At 42.8% G+C, this 20,888-nt stretch overlaps 2 protein-coding genes across 4 annotated transcripts in view; one reads left to right on the top strand and one right to left on the bottom strand.

Moving 5' to 3' along the window:
* The window catches only part of CCNYL1 (cyclin Y like 1), a 31,447-nt gene extending 30,741 nt beyond the window's left edge, over positions 1-706 (bottom strand). The window contains exon 1 of the mRNA XM_081898108.1: positions 353-706. Coding sequence (XP_081754234.1) covers positions 353-602 — 250 coding nt within the window. The 5' untranslated portion in view covers positions 603-706. The remainder of the gene's footprint in view (positions 1-352) is intronic.
* A 3,811-nt stretch (positions 707-4,517) lies between these two features.
* METTL21A (methyltransferase 21A, HSPA lysine) lies at positions 4,518-12,160 on the top strand. 3 transcript variants are annotated; one of them, XM_081898891.1, is made up of 4 exons: positions 4,518-4,733; positions 8,452-8,606; positions 9,802-9,913; positions 11,095-12,160. In XM_081898891.1, the coding sequence occupies exons 1-4, from the start codon at positions 4,625-4,627 to the stop codon at positions 11,490-11,492; spliced, it is 774 nt and encodes a 257-aa protein (XP_081755017.1). In that variant the 5' UTR covers positions 4,518-4,624; the 3' UTR covers positions 11,493-12,160. The 3 variants fall into 3 exon arrangements, with proteins under 3 accessions (XP_081755017.1, XP_081755015.1, XP_081755016.1); XM_081898889.1 differs by having other exon boundaries at positions 4,523-4,823; XM_081898890.1 differs by lacking the exon at positions 4,518-4,733 and adding an exon at positions 7,071-7,149.
* The last annotated feature ends 8,728 nt before the right edge of the window (positions 12,161-20,888 follow it).

The raw sequence follows: 20,888 nt of genomic DNA, 5'->3' as shown, positions 1-20,888 counted from the left end.
CAGTGGTACCTCGGGTTAAGTACTTAATGCGTTCCGGAGGTCCGTTCTTAACCTGAAAATGTTCTTAACTTGAAGCACCACTTTAGCTAATGGGGCCTCCCACTGCTGCCGCTGTACAATTTCTGTTCTCATCCTGAAGCAAAGTTCTTAACCTGAAGCACTATTTCTGGGTTAGCGGAGTCTGTAACTGAAGCGTATGTAACCCCAGGTACCACTGTTAACAGCCTTGCTGATCAAAGCTGGACCTACTTCCGAGTAAGGGTCATTCCGAAGGCTTGACGGAACCGAAAGAAGCTTCACTTCCACGCCCCCCCAAACTTCCTCAGCCCCCCCGCCCCTCTCCCTCACTCACCATCCGGGAACTCGCGGTCGCTGATGTGCTGCAGGTGGGGTCCGCCCCCGCCGGGATCCGAGTCCCCCGACTCGGCCTCAGTGACCTCCCGGTAGTTGCCCGCCCTCCGCTCGAGCCCCACGGCCGCCGCCGCCGCCGCCCCGCTCCCGCCGCCCCCTCCGGCGGACGCGGCCCTCAGCGCCGAGCCGCGGACCCGGCCGAGCTTGGGGCTGGCGCCGGGAGAGACGCAGCAGGTGACGGTGTTCCCCATGGCCGAGCGGGAGAGCAGCCGCCGCCGCCTGGGCTGGGCCCGAGCCCGGCTATAGAAGGCCTGGGCGACGGCAGCAGCAGCAGCAGCGTCGCCTCATTGTCACGCCGCCGCCGTTGCCGCCCTCGCCGCCCGGCCCCGCTCGCCGACAAGCCGCTCCCGCCGCCCCCTCAGCAGCCGCAGCCGGAAGACCCGGGGAGAAGCCGCTTTCCCAACGGTCCCCGCGGCGGAGGAGGAGGAGAGAGCGGCGGCGGCGGCGCCCTCGCGCACGCGCCAGCCAACCGCCGGCCGCGCTCCACGCCGCCACGTGACAAACCCCTCCGCCGCCTCGCCTCGCCCCGCCCGCGCGCCTGCGACGTAGCATCTGAAGGCTAAAGGGGGGCGGGGCGAGGGGCCGAGCGGCAGGAACCGGGCCACGTGATGGGGGCGGGGTCGAGAAGCGGATATGCGCGGGCGCACATAAATATATGCACAGGCATAGGCACATATATGAACACACATCTAGTTGCACATGCACACACACACACACAAATATATAGGCACGCACACATATTTATGCACAACATAACATAACAACATATATAGCCACACGCATATACACACACACAAATATATATATATAAATATTGCTTCTTGGGAGGAAAGCAATGACAAACCTAGACAGCATCTTAAAAAGCAGAGACATCACCTGCTTTGATGGAGGGCACAAGGAGAAGGGGACGACAGAGGACAAGATGGTTGGACAGTGTCTTCGAAGCAACCAGCATGAGTCTGACCAAACTGCGGGAGGCAGTGGAAGACAGGAGTGCCTGGCGTGCTCTGGTCCATGGGGTCACGAAGAGTCGGACACAACTAAATGACTAAACAACAAATATGTTGTTTTGGTGTCCTCGGGTGTCTTCCCGTGTAAAAGTTGGGGTGTCTAGGCGACGTTTCGACGAGGTCTCACTCGTCATCTTCAGGCTGGTGCTTTCGGCTTCTTGTTACTGGAACAGAGCAGGATCTCAGTGTTTGAGTTCCTATAAATACTGTTTATTTTCTTCAAAAAGGTCAAGACACAAAGACTTTAGCAACTAATCCACACCTAATGACCCACCTAAGTGGTACTCAGGATATCACTCAAGAAATCACTCAAGATATCCCTCAAGTAATTAAGGAACAAAAGAAGAAAAGGCACACTAGCCTGGGAACTTCCTCTCTGCCCAGAACATTGGAGGCTATACACCACACCCCCTCAACAGTATTTATAGGAACTCAAACACTGAGATCCTGCTCTGTTCCAGTAACAAGAAGCCGAAAGCACCAGCCTGAAGATGACGAGTGAGACCTCGTCGAAACGTCGCCTAGACACCCCAACTTTTACACGGGAAGACACCCGAGGACACCAAAACCTGCATTCCTGTACCCGTGAAAATCTACGAAAGCAAATATATATATATATATATATATATGCACACACACACAAAAACCCATACATATATCTATATTTATACACACACACACAAATATGTATATAAATAATACACACACACGACTCCAACCACTTACCTACAGCTCCCTGTGCTGAGAATCCTGCTCCAGTTTTGTATCAAGTGGGAAAGCTAGTCTAAACTATTTAGACTCAGAATTCAGCTGATGCTTACACTGCTCTAAATGTTTCTATCTCTGTGATCTCCCTTTTTTGGTTTATTTTTAAAGAAACCTGCCTCTAATTGCATAGCCTAAGCCCTGCCCTCCCAGCCCTGACATTCCTTCGCTTGCGACTTTGGCTTCAGTCCTTGCCCGTTGGCGGAGGAGGTGGGTAGGGCTCGTGGTGGCAGCCTGTGATGTCTGGCTCAGGACTATTTGGCTCTTTAATATTCGCCTGTGGAATGCGAAATTTCCCAGGCGAAGATCGCAGGTCCTTCATAAGCATCAGCACCAACCAGAACTCACTAAATGGAGGAGGGGAGAAATCCCAGTGAGCTTTGAGAAAGTGAGCCCCTGATGGGCATGAATTATGTTGTTGTTTAGTCGTTTAGTCGTGTCTGACTCTTTGTGACCCCATGGACCAGAGCACGCCAGGCACTCCTGTCTTCCACTGCCTCCCGCAAACTCATGCTGGTAGCTTCAAGAACACTGTCCCACCATCTCGTCTTCTGTTGTCCGCTTCTCCTTGTGCCCTCCATCTTTCCCAACATCAGGGTCTTTTCCAGGGAGTCTTCTCATGAGGTGGCCAAAGTATTGGAGCCTCAGCTTCAGGATCTGTCCTTCCAGTGAGCACTCAGGGCTGATTTCCATCAGAATGGAGAGGTTTGATCTTCTTGCAGTCCATGGGACTCTCAAGAGTCTCCTCCAGCACCATAATTCAAAAGCATCAGTTCTTCGGCGATCAGCCTTCTTTATGGTCCAGCTCTCACTTCCATTCATCACTACTGGGAAAACCATAGCTTTAACTATACGGACCTTTGTTGGCAAGGTGATGTCTCTGCTTTTTAAGATGCTATCTAAGGCATCAATGATTCATACTGTAGAGTTAGAAAGGTCCCCAAGGGTCATCTAATCCAACCCCCTACAATGAAAGAATCTCAGCTGCAGCATTGATGACAGATGGTTATCCAACTTCTGCTTCGAAACCTCCAAGGAAGGAGATCGTCCACCACCTCTCCACTATCGAACGGTTCTTACCATCCTAAAGTTCTTATTGATGTCTAGTCAGAATTTCCCTTCTGGTAACTTGAGGCCATGGGTTCGAGTCCTGCCCTCCGGAGCGGGAGGAAAAAAACCAAGCTTGCACCATCCTCCATGAGTCAGCCCTTAGGGTATTTGAAGATTTGAAGTTGTGTGAATGGCAGATGAAGGTGATGGACTATATGGGATTGGCAGAAATGACTGGCAGAATCCGAGACCAGGGAGAAGAGTTGGCGGAAGAAGATTGGAAGAAATTCAAAGACTATTTACAGAAATATTGCAAAATCAATGAATGTTAGAATGATGTCGGATAGAAATTAAGTGGTTTCCAGCTGTAATGTTTAAGAGAATATGGAAAAAAGGTTTAGAAGTAGGTTAAAGCTTATTGATAAGGATTTGCTGAACTCACAATCTGAATTGGAATACAAAAAAGGGAGGTATGAGGAGGTCTGGGAAGTAAGTTAAAGGAAAATAAGTTATGGAAAATTTGTGTGTTTTTAATTATTTTTATTTTTGTATTATTTTTAATTTTTTTCTTTTTGATTTTTATTGTATTAATATTGAAAATTCTAATAAATATCTTGCTCAAAAAAAAAAAAGATTTGAAGTTGTGTGGAGGGAGGAACTGCAGCTTTGAGGAGAAAGGTGGAGAATGTTTAGTGCAGAGAGAGTACCACAAAATGATGTCTCCCCGCCCCCCCAGCACTGGGAAGGGAGGAGATCAGCAGTACCTCCAATTCGGCAAGGGGCATTTGTAGAGGAAACACTAGGGGGCAGGCGGGATGCACGTGTGTGGATCTGACCTCCAAGAACATTCAAGCAATGCTGTAATTAGAGGCAGGCATCCCTGTGCCTTGTCTGACACGCCCTAGGCACCCTTTCCCCACGTTGGAATGAGCGCAACTGCAGGAACGCGCCTGGCATCCTATGCTACTTGTGCGCAGAGAGACTGCAGAGCTCAAAAAGTTACGCGATCTTTGCAAAGAGGGTGCTTTGGGGAACTTCCCATGCTTCTACTTCGCAGCCAGTGCAGTTCTTCTTTAATTGCAGAATTGCAAAACTGATTATTAAAAAGGAAAAAAAAAACCAGGGTGCGATTGCTCCTGCTGCAAAGAGGCAACCAGTAAGTACAGTAAACAAGAATAATTGGCGCCTTTGCTTTTTAAAAAAGGAGAGAAGCGATTGTAACCGGTAGTTAAAGCTCTGTCTGTAACTCTTCCGTGCAGAATCCGAATGCTGGAAACGAATTGTAGAGCAGGAAGGGGCAGAATGATGGCTCAATTGAAATAAAGAAAGAAAAGAAATCGTCACCGGAAGTTAAAGCTGAGTGCATACCTCTACACGTTTTTCCTTCTATGCCTGTAGTCCGGGCCGTGTTGGCTGCTGTGCGCATGCCCGGTGCTCCCGCGCCGCCGAAAGTTGGTTCCCGGGACAAGTGGAAGGTCTCCGTAGACCCCGCGTCACGTGAGCAAAGGAGGGGCAGTGGGGGGAGGAGGGTTGGGTTCCCTAGCAACAAGGAGGGAGGGAGGGAGGCCAGGTACCCCTCTCCTGAAGGTTCACCAATATTATTATTATTATTATTATTATTATTATTATTATTATTATTATTATTATTATTAATAATAATAAAATAAACCAAGGGGAGGGCGAGCATAGAAAATGAACGTCTGCGGGAAAACGAGCTAGACGTTTTTGTTCCTCAATTCCAAATAATATAATTTTTATTCAGAATAACAGACATGCTGTTAGCAAAGCACAGACACACTTCGTCTAATGGCAAAGTTAAATCACCAAGCCAAAAAAAGATGCATGAGCTACAGAGAATCTATTATCTTTATTTTTTACTAAACCTGCCCGTTTCCTTGGCAGGGCAGCTTACAGATAAAAATAAGAACAGATAAAAACGGTGTTTGTGTGTGTGAGAGAGAGAGCAGGAACAACCAAGAAACAATGAAACATGGATAGAATTAAAAATATCTCTCTCTCTCTCTCTCTCTCTCTCTCTCTCTCTCTCTCTCTCTCTCTCTCTTATATGTAAGATCTCTTAAAACCGTACAAATAATTGCAATGCAAACAGCACAGCATCGGCCCTTTCATTAAATTGGCTAAGGTTTCTCAGGAATACAGTTAATAAGAGAAATACACAAAAAGCCTTTTTCAATGGATCGCACACAACACCCAGCTCAGTTGGTTAGAGTGTGGTGCCGATAATGCTAAGGGACAAGTGCATATTCCTCCATTGCAGGGGGTTGGACTAGATGATCCTAAGGGTCCCTTCGAACACTACAATTCTATCTATCTATCTATCTATCATCTATCTATCTATATCTATCATCTATCTATCTATCTATCTATCATCTATCTATATCTATCATCTATCTATCTATCTATCTATCTATCTATCATCTATCTATCATCTATCTATCATCTATCTATCATCTATCATCTATCTATCTATCATCTATCTATCTATCTATCTATCTATTTATCTATCATCTATCTATCATCTATCTATCTATCTATCTATCTATCTATCTATCTATCTATCATCTATCTATCTATCTATCTATCTATCTATCATCTATCTATCATCTATCTATCTATCATCTATCTATCTATCTATCTATCTATCTATCTATCTATCTATCTATCTATCTATCTATTTATCTATCATCTATCTATCATCTATCATCTATCTATCTATCTATCATCTATCTATCTATCTATCTATCTATCTATCTATCTATCTATCTATCATCTATCTATCTATCATCATCATCTATATCTATCTATCTATCATCTATCATCTATCATCATCATCTATCTATCATCTATCTATCTATCTATCTATCTATCTATCTATCTATCATCTATCTATCTATCAATCATCTATCTATCTATCTATCTATCATCTATCTATCTATCTATCCTCCAGTGGGAAAGGAAAACATGAGGTATGTGCCCATCTCCATCCCATTAATGTGTGAAAGAACCAGGTAAGTGGCGCACTGCCTGCCTCCAGGGCCCCCGCACCTGTGAAAACTGAATTTTTGACAAGCCACAGGGTCGTTGTGTGCAAATATAGGCGACTCCCCACTTATAGGGAGGAGCTACGTTCCGGGCCCCCATGTGCATAAGTGAAATCGCGCAATAATAATTGGGGGACTGCTGTCCTGCCGTATAGGATTTATATACCGCTCTTCAGCGCAGGAGCTCACAAGATACATGAAACTGCTGTCTGAGATCATGAGTGTGCTGAGGAGATACTGCTCTCCCTTTCTTTCTCACCTTCTGATCCCTTTGAGGTGATGGAAACTCTAAACCAGTGCCCAGTGTCTGTTCAGGAATGGTTGGTGGCAAATAATCACCTGAAGCTGATGTCCTTTCGGTCAGGAATTCTGCCAACCACGAACTACCGTATTTTTCACCCTATAGGACGCACTTTCCCCCCTCCAAAAATGAAGGGGAAATGTGTGTGTGTCCTATGGGGCGAATGCAGGCTTTCACTGAAGCCTGGAAAGCGAGAGGGGTCGCTGGGCTCCCAAGGCTTGTGGACAGCAGCCTGCAGCCCGAAACCCGGGGAGCGCTGTGTACCTCGGGCTTCGGACAGCTGTCCGCAAGCTTGCGAATTCCCGCCGGGCTCCCAAGGCTTGCGGATAGCAGCCTGTTCTGGGAGGAAATAACAAAAATTTTCTTTATCCCCCCCCCCAAAAAAAAACTAAGTGCGCCCTATGGGCCAGTGCGCCCTATAGGGCGAAAAATATGGTAGGTATACAACCCTGTTCTGGATGGAGTTGTACTCCTGCAAGATCAGACATGCAGCTTAGGGTAGCGATCCTGGATATCCAGTATCAGTGCTGGACAAGAGTCATTTTTACAGGTTAGTTTGCTAGCCGTAACCTTTCTTAGGGAATTTGGACCTGAGTGTAATAACTCATGCAATCTTCCAGGGTTGTATGACCTCTTTCCATGAGGCTCTGCCTTTAGTCGCGGCTCATTCAGTTGCAATTGGTCCAAAATTCAACTGGCTGGAACGTCAGAACGTATACCTCTCATAGGCGCCGACTCCATGGGGCTTGAGGGGGCCCGAGCCCCCTCAAAAATTCGTTTGGGGGGGCTCCGCCCCCCCAATAATCTCCGGCGCCCCTCCAGCAGAGCGCCATCGCCGACCCTCCCCCAGCCCAAAATGCACAGGGAGGGGCGGGCTGCATGCCTCCTGCCCTCCCTCCCGAGCAAAAGCTCCACCCAATTTCCTTTGGAGCTGATTAATAGGCACAGCACGCTCTCCCCTATTCGCTCACGAGGAGGCGGCGCCACTTTATTTGCATATTCATGAGCTTATTTATTATTCATGAGCTTTCCCGGGCCCCCCCAATATTTTTTATAAGTCCGCGTCCTTGATACCTCTGATCTTACTTCATCTCGACCAGTTTCCTTTTTAAAAAAGGCTGAATTTCAAAATGTTGCTGTTAAGCTGTTTAGAGCCTTAGTTGACCCAGCTTTCTCCCATATGAAACTGATCAAGCCATGAGCTCAGCCTCAGAGCCTTTTCTATGTGCCATCATTAGTAGAAATTCAAAGCGTGGTTTCATGGCCCCTTTTTAGTGGTGGCACGGTGCTTTGACATGCCTTCTCTGGTGAGATCCATCAGGCTCCCTTTCTTCGTGTGTTGTTCAGACAGGCTTTAAAAATTCACTTGTTAAAGCAGACTTCTAATACTTAACGTTTTGGGACAGGAATACTGTATCCATGTATGCCCAGTATTGTCAATAATAATCCCTTGATAGAAATTCATAAGATCAAAGTCATGAAATACATTTTATTTTTCTTTGATTTAATTTGGCACAGGAAGATGAAGATAAAATGAAAATAGTCCTGTCTGCTAGCTAAGCATCAAGCAAGTGTAAGGAAGTTGCCTATAGAGAAGAATTCTTGGCATCTTCTGGAAGCACCGGTAGTCTGCTTTCCACAATTGAAGTAAAACTCAGAGATAAATTCCTAGTCTGAATATTTTACGTTTCGGTTACCAACGTTTGGCATGGAGTGAATGTAAAATCAGAATAAGTGAATTGTGGAGTCGGGCAAAACTTGAGTCAACCTTTGCTAATGGAATTTGAAGAAGTACGAAGAGCCTTTTGTACAAACTTTTCCCCTAATGCTATACTTCCATTTGGTTTGACAGACGAAAAGATGGCCTTGGTTCCTTACGATGACACGGCTGCTTGGGGGATGCAGAAGTTGCACAAGTCCTCCTCTACGTACTGTTTTGCCAACCACACCATCGAGATCCAGCAGAACTGGAAGCAGCTGGGTGTTGCAGCTGTTGTGTGGGATGCGGTCCGTATAATTTTGCACTTACTCATTTTCTGACACATTGCTGTTTAAAGATGGGCATTAATAGTCACTTGTCCAGCCCCCACCCCACCCCAATTCCTAAATCAGTAGTTCTTCAATGCTTTTGTAGCCTGATCCTGTGCGTACTTACTAACAATGGATTTAGTTACCTCCAAATTATAGTAGTCCTGCCATAGTAACGATGGTCTAATCTAGTTGTCCTAATAATCTTATCTGTAGTTGCGGTGTTGCTTAAACTATTATTTGGGTAGCAGAGAAACTGATAAAACCTGATATGGATGTTCTCTGCACACTGAACTGTTGATCTTCAAAGCCACACATTTCAAAAGATGAAATGGAGGATGAAAGTCATACTGTAAATGTTTAAAGAAACACTTTACACATTTATCATGCACTGTATACTGTGTCCTTGATGTTTTGGCATAGTTTCAGATGACAGTATACTTCACTGTAGTCGTAGACACTCTTACTTGACCTCAACAGAACCTGTTTCTAAATAGACATGTATAGGATCACACTGCCGTCTGTTTGGGTGCTGATGGTACAGCCTTTCTACAGAATGAACCATTGGTGATGCCACATTAAAAAAATAAAAATAAAACCCTGATATTTCTTGTTTTTCTGTGCTGGAAAAATGCTCTTGTAAGCTGTCCTCATTTTATTCTACACAAAAGAAAGATTAGTTCTTTCATCATCTCTTAACAAGGTGTGATCTGTTCAGAGATGTGAAATCTCACTGGATGTGTACCTTCTTTCAAAAAAATCAGTTTTAACTTCCTACCTGAAGAAGATAAATTTATGAGTAGCCAAATAGATCATTAGTACAGCCCTCAAGGAGACTGAATTCTTCTCTTTAGTGTATATTTGTCAAAAAGTACAGTTTTAAATAGCTCACAATCTGCTGAGCAGAGTAACGTCACTAGAAATTAATAATTTGCAGTTAAATCCTCATTTTAGGCAGGGACACCCAGACTTCCAGTTTTAACCTCCCCAGTCCCCCTGAGTATTTAGGTCCGAAGAATAATAATATTCTGGTCTGCCTGCACTTCACAGCAGTTTGTTGCCCTCAACCTTTTTGCAAGTTTGTCATGTGATCCACATGAACAACGCTGTGTTTTGGCATTAACCTAAATAAGCATTCTTGTTAATTAGATTTTTTCCCCTTTCGGGTGCCCAGGCTGTGGTTTTGTGTACTTTCTTGGAGATGGGAGGCATTGATCTACAAGGACGCTTGGTGATTGAGTTAGGAGCCGGAACTGGCTTGCTGGGAATTGTAGCTGCATTGCTTGGTAAGTTTCTCTTTGCAGAAACTGGGGCTGACAGTGATTCTGAGTTGCATTGTTTTCCTTGGGTGCTGTTCACTGCAGAGCACAAATCCCTTTTTATTGTGTGTTTTTTTGGAGGGGTGTTGGGGGATCCTATACCAAACATGTTTATTTTGCAGCCATCCCAAGATATAGCCTTTTCAGAATGCAATCCTATTTACACATATCTGGGTGCAAGTCCAGTTCAACTCATCTTCAGTTGATATACCATTTATGACTCTAAACCAAGATAACCTTTCAACTCTTGAATTGCAACCACTTGAATTACGGCTGCATGGCCTTTGTGGGGCTGCCTTGAAAATGATCTAGAAACTTCAGCTGACCCAAAATGGGGCTGCAAGGTTATTAACAGGGACTTGCTGATAATGGATTAGCATAGCAATGCAGTGATAGATAGATGGTAGCGTAATATTCTTTTATTGAGCATTAGAACACTCTCTTGGTCTGGATAGCTTGGCTGAATGACATGGCTGGGCCGTACTGAACATTAATAATAGTATTTCCAAACATGAATCATAGAATCATAGAGTTGGAAGAGACCACAAGGGCCATCGAGTCCAACCCCCTGCCAAGCAGGAAACACCATCAGAGCACTCCTGACATATGGTTGTCAAGCCTCTGCTTAAAGACCTCCAAAGAAGGAGACTCCACCACACTCCTTGGCAGCAAATTCCACTGTCAAACAGCTCTTACTGTCAGGAAGTTCTTCCTAATGTTTAGGTGGAATCTTCTTTCTTGTAGTTTGGATCCATTGCTCCGTGTCCGCTTCTCTGGAGCAGCAGAAAACAACCTTTCTCCCTCCTCTATGTGACATCCTTTTATATATTTGAACATGGCTGTCATATCACCCCTTAACCTCCTCTTCTCCAGGCTAAACATGCCCAGCTCCCTTAGCCGTTCCTCATAAGGCCTTTGACCATTTTGGTTGCCCTCCTCTGGACACGTTCCAGTTTGTCAGTGTCCTTCTTGAACTGTGGTGCCCAGTTTACATAGGAATCAACCTGAGAAATGGTTTTGTTGTTTGGGGAAATAAACCTGTGTTTTGAAAGTTGTGCCAGATACCAGCAATTTGTCTTCACACATTTGATTTCTACTTCTTCTTCTTCTCCTCCTTCTCCTCCTCCTCCTCCTTTTTGGCACGTTAGGTGCTCAAGTGACAATCACAGACAGGAAGGCAGCCTTGGCTCTACTGGAGTCAAACGTCCAAGCTAATTTACCTGCTGACGTCCGGCCAAGGACAGCAGTAAAGGAACTGACTTGGGGCCGAGACTTGGGGAGCTTCTCTTCGGGAGGATATGACTTTATCTTGGGAGCAGACATCGTTTACCTGGAAGAAACGTTTGCCGATCTTCTTGAAACACTGGACCATCTCTGCTCTGAACAGACGGTGATCCTACTATCATGCCGCCTCCGTTATGAGCGAGACCACAAGTTCCTGAAGATGTTGAAGGAGCGGTTTTCAGTGTACGAGGTGCACTATGACCCTAGTAACGATGTGCATATATTCAGAGCCCAGAGGAAAGCCCAGAAAGCAGATCTGTGATTAGTTTGTGAACTGTTGCATGCTCATTCCCACCACTTGCAATTATTCCTGGACCAAACAACTGAATTTAGGCCTTTCATCTAGCCATTCCTCCTGTTTTTTTCCCATCCCAATCATGGTAACTCAGGTAATCCAACCAAATTATAAATGGACCAATGAATTGTTAGTTTGCAAGGGCCAAGCCTGCCATTGAGGAAACGTAGGACCTGGTGGCTTCAAGTAAATGGAAAAATCCAATAAGTTTAATAATAGTGACAGTTTACCTCTGTCTCCCACTGGTGTTAAGCTATGCTGCTCAGAATTACATCTCAGGGCACTTCTCCCAATGGAACAGCAAATATTAATTATGCAGTGCATGGGGGGGGGAAATGTGATATCCACAAGGAAATATTTGGCTATATTATGTAAAAACAAAGCAGTTTTACTGTTTGTGTACCTAGAGAGAATGGATCAGTTAGCAATTTTCTATCATGCTAACTGGAACAACGATCAATCATGCAATAGAGAAATAATATGCCTAAACATAAGGGGAGTTATTGATTAGCATTCCTAATAGAATGTTTAAATTCTTCTAGACACTTTGCATGAGACTAATTAGTCTAACATCATTCATTCATTATTATTTAGAGTTGCCTAGTTCCTTAGAAATTCATTCTGTAATATGTTCACAAATACAGTGGTGCCTCGCAAGACGAAATTAATCCATTCCGTGAGGCTCTTCGTATAGCGGTTTTTTCGTCTTGCGAAGCAAGCCCATTGACAGCTTAGCGGATTAGCGCTACAGCTGTCAAGCGGCTTCCAGCGATCAGCTGTTAAGCGGCTTATCAGCGGAACAGCTGATAAGCGGCTTAGCGGCTTAAGAAAAGGGCAAAAAAAGTGAAAAAACCCCGCGGGGGGATGCAAGATTTTTTTCGTCTTGCGAAGCAACCCCATAGGGGAATTCGTTTTGCAAAGCGCCTCCAAAACGGAAAACCCTTTTGTCTAGCGGGTTTTTCGTCTTGCGAGGCGTTCGTCTTGCGGGGCACCACTGTATGCTTCATTAGTTGTTTTTCAATAATCAAGTTTGTAATTTATAATTCATCAGTGCACATTCAAGCTGTCCAGTAATTTTATTTTATCAAGTATAAAGATGATACAAATCTATGTTTATTCTCTTAAGTGGATCCCTACTATTTTATCAAAAAGTAAAATTGTAATACATTAATTCAGTAAATCACTAATCTACATTTAATAAAGTTTCCCCTCTGCTAATTCAAATCTGCCAATGTAGAATCAGAACCACCCCCAATCCGGCATCAGTTATCAGTATGCAAGTCCAAATACAGTAAAAACCGTGATATCATAAATAAGCCAGAAGTCAACTAATAACTGAAGTCTTTTTCAAACGTAATTTCAAGGTCATCAAGTAGGTATACAGTAAGATCTTCTTTGAATAGTTTTTTTAATGCCCAGAAAGTCTGTGGGTGTCTATATCCAAAAAAAGTTCTGTTCCCAGTAAACTTATCTGTGTCCACAATTAGATTCACACACATATATATAACATGTAAGTTTGTCTTACATTAAAGTTTGTCTCGGAATTTGGAATTAGTTAAGGTGTAATTTAAAGTCGCTATGCTTTCTGTTGCAATTCAAAAATAGATCCTTCCCTCAAAAGCTTTCCGTGAGATTAGATTTACTCCTGAAATTATCAAAAGAAAAAGATGAATCCATTTCTTACCCAAACATCATGTGATGAAGAGAGCGGAAAGTGAGTGTGCCATCCATTGTCTATCATCGCAATTGGAAAGTGATCTGATCAATAAAATGCACTATCTGCTTAGTGACTTGTAAAATTCTAGTGCAAAGTTCCAGTATTCTTACTCTCATGTGGAAGAAGTTCTTACAAATAAGTTGTTACTGCCTGATAGAGATAGTAATACTTGATAGTTGTAAATCGTTCCGCAGAAGTAGAAAGTCAATAAAAATGTTTGATGTTTTGCAAAGAAATGTCCCATGTTTGGTTAGTTTTTCAACAGAAGGATACAACCAGGCAGGTGTAATCAAGAAGTAATCTCACGTGACTTCTGAATCTGAACTCCTCCACTTAAACATGCCTCCAGAGTGAGTTGCCAAATTCCATCCCGATCAGCAGAGTGCAACTTCTAACCAGAAAGCCAGAATTTTCACAATTGCGTTGTGGTCCCTTGGAGTGGATCCCAAGTACTGTGCGCAAACTGAAAAGAGCTGCATGTGCAGTGGGAGCAGAAGAGCAGTTCTCTAGTTGAGAGGTTCTGCAGCAGTCCTCGTATTTCCATATGCAGCAGTAGACGAGAACATTTGGACCAAAACCATCCAAGAGGCACAAGAGTGTCCCAAGAGAGTTGCAGGACAACTCTCGTCCTGCATGTAACAAGATGCTTTGGGACTCCCAAAACTTCCTAAAAAGTGGGAAGCACAATCTTGAATCAGCTGTGCAAACGTAACAAGGGTGAACAAATCTTTAAAGATCTACACAATCTCATTTAAGCTGCACCATTCTTTGGTTCCTATGGTTCAGGCACTAGGTAAAGGGACCCCAGTCACGGACGACTCTGGGGTTGCAGCGCTCATCTCGCTTTATTGGCCAAGGGAGCTGGTGCTTGTCCGCAGACAGCTTCCGGGTCATGTGGCCAGCAGGACTAAGTTGCTTCTGGCGAAACCAGAACAGCACACAGAAACGCTGTTTACCTTCCCACTGGAGCAGTACCTATTTATCTACTTGCACTTTGATGTGCTTTCAAACTGCTGGGTAGGCAGAAGCTGGGACAGAGCAATGGGAGCTCACCCCATCACAGAAATTTGAACCGCCGACCTTATGATCTGCAAGCCCTAGGCTCTGTGGTTTAGACCACAGCGCCACTCGCGTCCTTTTTGGTTCAGGGGACGTGGGTGGTGCTGTGGGTTAAACCACAGAGCCTAGGACTTGCCGATCAGGTCGGCGGTTCGAATCCCTGTGATGGGGTGAGCTCCCATTGCTCGGTCCCTGCTCCTGCCAACCTAGCATTTCGAAAGCACGCAGTGCAAGTATAGGTACCGCTCCAGCGGGAAGGTAAACGGCGTTTCCGTGCGCTGCTCTGGTTTGCCAGAAGTGGCTTAGTCATGCTGGCCACATGACCTGGAAGCTGTACACCGGCTCCCTCGGCCAAGAAAGCAAGATGAGCGCCCCAACCCCAGAGTCGGCCACGACTGGACCTAATGGTCAGGGGTCCCTTTACCTTTACCAGCAATAAAAGCAGCTGTTTAAAGTAACTGAAGTTTTTTTGAAAGAGCTCTTTCTGGGATTTAGAACTGAATCAGTTCACAAATTCGGTCTTCAGCTTTTCCAGCCTAAGTAAATCCATTCCATCGCAACCTGTAATCTGTGGAGCATTTTTGTGCTGTAGGATTTGACAATCCATTCTAGGGCACATGCTCAGTTTGAGCTGGATCTAAGGTTGAGCAGAGCACGTGCTGAAAAACCCCAATGACCTGCCCCTCCCCACCGTGGCAGAGACAATAGGCATCTACCCCTGGAAGCTTGTGTAGAATCATAGAATTAGAAGGGACCTCCAGGATCATCTAGTCCAACCGCCTGCAACACAGGAATATGCAGCCATCCCTTTATGCGGGGAAAAGCCTGCAGCCTTGGCATTATCAGAGCCATTCTGAGGAAAGTGGCACAAGTGATCTGTGCTATTATTCTGGTGCAAAATGTGGAGCTGGGAGGTTAGGAGGGCCGTTGCTATGGTTTCTACAAATTTCTTCAGCCCAGCCTCCCCATTTCCTAGTTAAGGGAGCAGCTCCACCCCCCCATTTCTTCCTTCCTGTTAATAATGAAAGGTAACGTCATTTTTGTGGGTGTGCCAGGGACATGAATGGGAATACATTCCCATTCCCCATGGGTCCCTGGTACATCTAGATTAGGGGAGCTTTCCGCAGGTGTTCTGAAGTACATCTGGTGGCATAAACTCTCCTGCTAGCATACCTGTCTCTGCCCCCAACGCAGCCCTTAGGGTCCCTCGCCAGCTTGACAGAAAGTATACCTATGATTGGGCTCTCAGAGAATTTCTATTTTATTGTTTTGCTCTTAAGTGGTCAAGCGGCAAGTATTGCTGACGTCAACGGCATCAAGATAAATGACCCTCCTTCTCTGAAGAAAAGAAACTTCAAAATGATTTTAAAAGCATGTTTATGTGTCTGCACATAAATGTGTAAAAAGGGTGTTATGACAGTTTATACCACAAACTTTACAGTAAGAAAAAGCACTTTTATGACAATTCACAAATTCACAAGGATCACTTTAATATACAAAGCAATTACTAGCATTCTGAAACACAAAGCAGTTAGTATGTACACAATGTTAATAATAAAAAGCAGTGTAACTCAGTACATGGGGTGGGGGGGAATAAACGCACAAAACAATAATTACAAAATTAAAACAGGGCTGTTTCTAGGAAATAGAGGATTCTCAAATGAAATTAACCCATCCCCAGTTCCTATTTCTTTGCCCAGCAATTTAATTTCAAGAGGAAACTTTTTTCAAAGTTCAATACCCTGTTTTGTGCTGATTGTTTTGGGAGAAGAATCAGAAATGGGGGTGAATTTTAGTTTCTCTTAAATAAAAATAGCATAGCCATCCCCATTCCAGAAACTTGAAATTTTGCATTGTGATTTCTTCGTGTGTAAACTGCCTTCCAAACGTAACGAAGGAGCTTTAGAGAAGGTGCTTCACTTGCACAACTTTCTCTCTGTGTGTTCTTGCAAGCAGAATGGCCATACATAAAGTAGTAGGGTTGTAAATGGAATTGAAGGTCTAGCATTTAGTTTCTTCCTATTTCAAAACAGAAATAATTCTATTACACAGATATGGAGTGGTATCTGGCTCAAGTGCAACTGGTAGAAAACATTTTAAAAACAATCTCCCAATTATTTACCATGACCTTATTGAATACCATCAAACTGTTTTAGGTCTCCTCTCCTCTTTCTTCCTGCCTCAGATTGTCCATCAAATCAAGTGACTGACTGATACAGTAGTATCTTGCTTAGAATGACACAGCCAATGGTTGTTTTTAAATCTGCACCAATCTCTAACTTGATTCCATTATCAACAGGTCAATCAGGAGGAGAAATTAAAGTGAAGAGAACCTCCAGATAATTAAGAGAGGTTTGATGTGCCTTGGGTTCAATGTGAGGCTAAGAGGCCACATGTAAACAATACAGCATAGTTATTGTGGTAGGCAGTGGTGACTGGGTAATATTCAGAAAGCGCTGCAAAAAAATGGCAACCTTACGACCTCGGTGCTTAATTTTTGCAGCCACGTATCCATAAATTAACGAGCTAAATCCCAGCGTAGTTTTTCTCAGTTGTCTCATTACACTGGGGTAAGCTATAGGTCTCCTTGACACCAAGCATCCCAGAAATAAATGCTGAATTGGTGAAAACATACATGTGCACACAAACCCTGAGAAAGTGAGTAAAAGGGTACAGTAATATGCGGTGAGATTACTCGCAGGTATAAGCAAGGGAGCGATCAAAATAACAATCCTGAACAAACCCTCATCATTTCTGACTCTGTAAACATGACTTTAAAATGTACGACCGCTCACTTCAAGCTAGCAGGGACCTGCATTTGCAGTACCAAAAATACATTTGTGCTATTAAAAGAAAAAGCCTGTCCGTTCACCTACGACTATGGCTTACATACATTTTGAGGTTGCAATGTTTCAGGATGCAAATATATCAGAATGAAATATTTGGGATTGCATTCTGATATGTCATCTACCGATTTCTCATCTTGCAGTGAAGCCATGCAATAATTCTTAAGCTATAGTCAGCATGGAAGATGAACATAACACAAGACAGTGCACTGCTAAAATTTCAGCACCATATATTTAACAGTTCCAAGCTGGCTGTGCTTCTCAATGTGCTCAGAACAGAGGTTGGTGTACTTTATATCTAGAAAATTTAGAAGACTTGATAAAATCTATCCATAGGCATAAAGTAAGCAACCATGGGTTTATCGTATATAAAATAAACCCATTTTAAGAGTCTTTAACTTTACATCAATTCATCTTAATTGCCAGCAGGAAATACTAGGGAGTTGTGCTTTCTGGTAAATCTGGGTGTGTTATGTAGCTTCACTCTTCAAGGAAAACAAATCCATGCATCTTACATTTTTTTCATCTGGATTCGATCCTTGAAATGTTCAGTTCTATTCACAAACTACAAAATGAATTTAGCATCACCAAAATTTAGTTTCCCCTTTTCTCATATGATTGTTCCAATCATTAAATACAATCCTCTGCCACATTTCTAATGTCATTAAAAGGACTGTAATCTTCCTAACTTCCACTGGCCTGTAGATTTTTGGTCGTGCCCTGCAGATCCCCCTGCAAGAATTGCCTCTTTTAAAGTTTATCCTGAGAGTCAGTGGGTTAGCTAAAAGTAATGAGATATATACAAATAGTAGGACCACAATAAATATGCTAGACGCTCTTCAGATTAAGAGCCAAGCTGCATGATCAATACCCTCCAAGGCAAAATTTGAACTGTGACTGTACTGCCACTTCACACTGCAGATGGCAATTGAAATGTTTGCCTCATCACAACAACATGCCCAAACATTAAAAACTAAGATGTCAGTGGAAGGCTATAGTATACCCTTCTCCATAACACTAGTTTTTTTTATGGGCAGGATTTTTAAAAATACATGTGGGAGCACAATCAAACATTCAGTCTCCACCTGCAGCATGTAGTTGCACATTCTAGCCTTCAACAGCACCCAAGGCTGCAGGTCATATATTTGAGCTCATTACCAAAACTGATTTTGGTTATACCGCAAGTTCTCACCTTACAGGGAATTATTTAGCTTCAGACAATTGTTTCTGAAATAGAGACACTATAGAACCGCCAGACTTGTTTAGACGGATGTGTGCTTTCACACTCAAGCAATGCTGGAATAAGATACAAGAAACTACACAAAAGCAAGAAAACTGGAAAAATATTTTTCTCATCAAAAAAAAGGGGGTTGGTGGGTCATTAGTTCCCTTTGTATAAAGCAAATCTTTTCCTTTTATTTTATTTTTTTTGCCTTAACGTATAGCTGCCGAAGAGACAAAGCACAAAGTGAAAAATCTGGGGGGAAAGAGGAGCTTAAAACGGCTGACATAATTCCATAATTCACTTTCTAAAAAAAATACAAATTGCAGTGAAATAAAATCACTAAATATGGGTAAGTGAACAACAATACAACATATCAATAAGCGCCAGAAGAATGTAGCTCAAACAAGAGGCTGAAGCGTGTGTATTAACACGCATGCACATTCTCTCTCTCACACACACAGAGTAAAACTTTTTTTCTGACCTCAATATACTATAATACTCAGCATTCCTGACTTAAAAGCTCTCAGAGCTATAGATTATATACTGTGTATATATATTTTATATATGTACATATTTTATACATACGCATTTTCCAAGAATATCTGTTAGAAGAACACCCTGGGCAATATTTTAATTGCCTACATGGTACCTTTTATTTTGTAAAAGATAGAAACTGTACTTGAAACCAGACCTATGTATGATGACTATAATGGAGCTAGCCCTTTCTACACCTTTTTTTTTCCAATTAAGCCTGGCAACCAACTTAGTATTTTAGCAAAATTTCTGTTGAGCAGCAAAGGGGCCAATGCAAACAACCAGGTAAGACAATCTTGCTGTTTGTTCAATAAATTAGCAATATACAAAATAAGGGTTCGCTTGTTTTTCGCATTCCCTTCAGTTCCTTTTGGCTGTCATAATTACAAAGGACATACCAGTAAAGTCTGAACTTGGGTTACCGAAAACATAAGAAATAGGAAATTGTTGCATTTCATAAGAAATGCCAGATATCTTGGTATTGGGTAAGTAAAAACTGACAGATGTTATTTTATTGCTGGTGAAAGATTCCAGAATGAAAACCCTGAATTGACCTATAGACGAGCCACACTGGATTCTGCAAGCAGTTCATGTTGAGCCTCCTTTGACCGAATGGAACCTGGGAAAGGCTGAAATTAAGCGTAGGATCAGCCCCACCACAACCCATTTGTCTGCTGATATCTCTTGCTGAAATGCAACTCTCTCAACTAATTGCAAGAGATGCCAAGAACACAGCAAGCAGAGAGTTATGGTGGTTGCTTTCCTGATGAACGAATTTTAGATTATTACATAATGTTTAAACAGATTGCCTGACACATCCACAGCCAGCTTTGAAAGAGGCTTTCTCAAACCAAGATCAACACATACAATGGTTTTCAATTAGGTTAGCAATTTGAGAAAATCAGCAGAGATCATGATTCTACCAAAATTTCGGGGGGTGAGGGGAACAAACCTCACAAGGCAGGTAAAAATTGTGGATCTGAGTTCTCCATAATCTATCATCCCATCTGCTTTTGTTTTGTTTAAAAAAAAAATTATGATGTGAGAATTAAAGGGTTTCTAAAATGGCAGGACTTATTTTTGTTCAAAATGGCAGGACTTATTTTATCCAATAGCAGGAGAAAAAGTTTGCCTTGCAAATAAAAATAAGCTGCTTAAAATATGAGGCTTGATAACTTTTTATATTCTTTAATTCTAAAGATTTTGTGACATGCCATGCAAACAAATTTTGTCTTCATCTGATAAAAGAGTAAATTATCAAGATTTGCACTTATTTTCATAAAAAACAAATGCACTATTAAGTAAAATTACTAGCTAAATTATTGCTACAGGTGTTACATTTAACTGATAAAACATTGCAATAGGCCATGTTGGTTTTATCACCTTTAAGAAGATCTGTGAACTAATATTCTTTCAGGAGCAGTCTTATTTTATGTGCAGGCTTTTATAGATGAGGATCAAAATAACTGCTGGGATTAGAGATTCAAAATAACTTCATGTTCTCTTAAATAAGTCCATTTTGCCTCCGGAGAACTGATTCCACCTTAAGAAGCCAAAGTAGCTTGAACAAAGGAATTTCTAATGTTGAACGGCTTATTTGCTGCCTTAAATCATATTATATTGATTAATCACATTACTGATTCCTGCAACATACTTTAGGGGAAGTTTTTTTCTTTTTACTCCTTAGGGTTTGAATGTCTGCAGATGAGAAACTTTTACTTAGATCCAGCTTGATCCAGAAATGACACAGAGTCCTACTGAAAGCAGATAGTTTAACTGGGATGCAGGTCTGGCTGATGACTTAGGTTTAACAAGTCAGCAAAGTTCAATTTCACACCATCTATGTGCACAATAGGGAGATTTAGAAAAAGAAAATTCTCTACCAGGTCACCTGCACGAAAAAGTTAACATTCACTCCTTTCTTCACTCAAGTATGCACTGCTAGTGGTTGCCTTGTATAACATCGCCTCTGGATAATGCAA

Source organism: Podarcis melisellensis (assembly GCF_964234715.1).
Source record: "Podarcis melisellensis genome assembly, chromosome: 1".
Taxonomy (NCBI): domain Eukaryota; kingdom Metazoa; phylum Chordata; class Lepidosauria; order Squamata; family Lacertidae; genus Podarcis; species Podarcis melisellensis.
The sequence above is the reverse complement of the archived record's forward strand: the minus strand, read 5'-3'. Positions and strand labels throughout refer to the sequence as shown.